The 2,015-nt window shown below is 36.5% G+C and overlaps 1 protein-coding gene across 1 annotated transcript; it reads left to right on the top strand.

Moving 5' to 3' along the window:
• The first annotated feature begins 433 nt into the window (after positions 1-433).
• Positions 434-1,360, top strand: LOC107620615 (uncharacterized). The gene is made up of 2 exons (XM_016322748.1): positions 434-494; positions 576-1,360. Exons 1-2 carry the CDS (start codon positions 434-436, stop codon positions 1,358-1,360), a joined length of 846 nt encoding a protein of 281 aa, XP_016178234.1.
• The last annotated feature ends 655 nt before the right edge of the window (positions 1,361-2,015 follow it).

Here is a 2,015-nt window from a genome sequence, read left to right on the forward strand (position 1 = left end):
AAAATCAAGTTGCTAACTACCTCTCTAGAATCCCTTGTGAAGATCATCAAGAATTTGACCCTTGTATGAATGAGCAATTTCTTGATGAGCAATTATTGATGATAAAAGGAGCTCCTTGGTTTGCTGACATAGCCAATTTCAAGGCTACTAGAGCAATCCCTTAATCATTCAATAAGCAACAAATCAAAAAGCTCTTAAGGGATGTTAAACAATTCTTGTAGGATGAACCATTTTTATTTAAAAGATGTTCTGATGGAATGATAAGAAGGTCTGTAGTTGAGGAGGAAATCAAGGACATATTATGGCATTGTCATAGGTCGAGCTATGCTGGACATTTTAGAGGAGAAAGGACAACTGCAAAGATACTTCAAAGTAGATTCTATTGGTCAACAATCTTCAAGAATGCTAGAAAATTTGTGGAGAGATGCAATGAATGCCAGAGGGTTGGAAATATGTCAAGAAAGAAGGAAATCCCCCACAACTACATTCTGGAGGTGAAATTATTTGATGTATGGGAATTGATTTCATGGGTCCATTTTTCCTGTCATATTTAAATAATTTCATCCTGGTAGCAGTGGACTATGTATCAAAATGGGTGAAAGCCATTGCAACTTCAATCAATAATGCAAATATCGTCCTTCAATTCCTAAATGGAAATATTTTCAGTAGGTTAGGAGTGCCAAAAAGTTTGATAAGTGATGGAGGTAGCCATTTTTGTAACAAGTATTTGAATTTCCTCCTTCAAAGATATGGAGTAACTCACAAGATTGCAACATCATACCACCCTCAAACAAGTGGTCAGATTAAGATATCAAACAGGAAGCTTAAGAGGATGCTTGAGAAGATTGTAGGAGCCACCATAAAAGACTGGGCGAGGAAGTTGGATGATGCACTATGGGCCTATAGAACGGCATTCAAGACACCCATCGAAAGATCTCCCTATCAATTGGTGTATGATAAGGCATGTCATCTCCCAGTGGAGCTAGAGCACAAAGCCTTTTGGGTCACTAAGTTTCTAAATTTTGATGCTCAAGCAGCTGGGGAGAAGAGGTTGCTACAACTTAATAAATTGGAGGAATTCAGACTAAAAGCTTATGAGAGTGCTAAGGCATACACGGAAAGGATGAAGAGGTGGCATGACAAGAGAATAGTCAAGAAAGTCTTTGAGCCTAGTCAGAAGGTTCTATTGTTCAATTATAGACTAAGACTCTTTCCTAGAAAGTTAAAATCCAGATGGTTTGGCCCATTCTTAGTGACCAAAGTTTCACCTTATGGACATGTAGAGGTGATGGAAGAAGATTCAAAGAGGACGTTAACAGTGAATGGGCATAGACTCAAGCATTACTTGGGAGGAGACTGAAACAAGAACCAAAACACTCATAATCTGAATTAAGAACAATCGCAACGTCAAGCTAGTGACAATAAAAGAATTATTGTTGGGAGGCAACCCAAAATCAATATCCTTTTTCATGATTAAGTTAGTTAGTAGTTGATTAATCCCTTGTATTTTCATTTTTCAACCTTGATGTAAGAACAAAAGTAAGTGTCACAGAGCATTCACATCATGCATGTATCATATGTTGGACACCGAGTTTAGTGTAAGCATAGTTATTTGTTACTGAACTTTATGACTACTTCATGAAAATTGATAAGCTTTGGGCTGAAAACATTCAATTCTTTTCATTCTTGAGCCCAGGCTTAGAGATTAAGTTTGGTGTTACACATAGAACACATGCAGAAAAGAAAAGAAAAGTCATCTTTTGTTATTAAAATTGCATGAGTATAGAATTTGATTAAGTAGTTTAGAATTTTGTTTTAACATTTGGATTTGTTTTCATCTAGCTTCTTTGATTTTGGCAAAATATTTTCCCGCTTGTAACCAATTGATGTTTTTACTCTTGTAGCTAGAAAACAAAAACGAAAACAAGATTCCAAGGAGCATTAATGGTGAATTCGGTCACCTAAAGCAAACTAGTGTTCGGTCACTTCTCAAGAACACTAGTCACATGTGCATC

The sequence above is a fragment of the Arachis ipaensis genome, chromosome B10, assembly GCF_059453495.1.
Source record: "Arachis ipaensis isolate K30076 ecotype BB chromosome B10, ASM5945349v1, whole genome shotgun sequence".
Taxonomy (NCBI): domain Eukaryota; kingdom Viridiplantae; phylum Streptophyta; class Magnoliopsida; order Fabales; family Fabaceae; genus Arachis; species Arachis ipaensis.

Excerpts from the sequence above, each read along its gene's own strand:
- LOC107620615 (XM_016322748.1), top strand. The coding sequence starts at position 434 with ATGCCAGAGGGTTGGAAATATGTCAAGAAAGAAGGAAATCCCCCACAA. Across the intron at positions 495-575 it reads CCCACAACTACATTCTGGAG|TGGACTATGTATCAAAATGG; the intron begins GTGAAATTATTT and ends TCCTGGTAGCAG.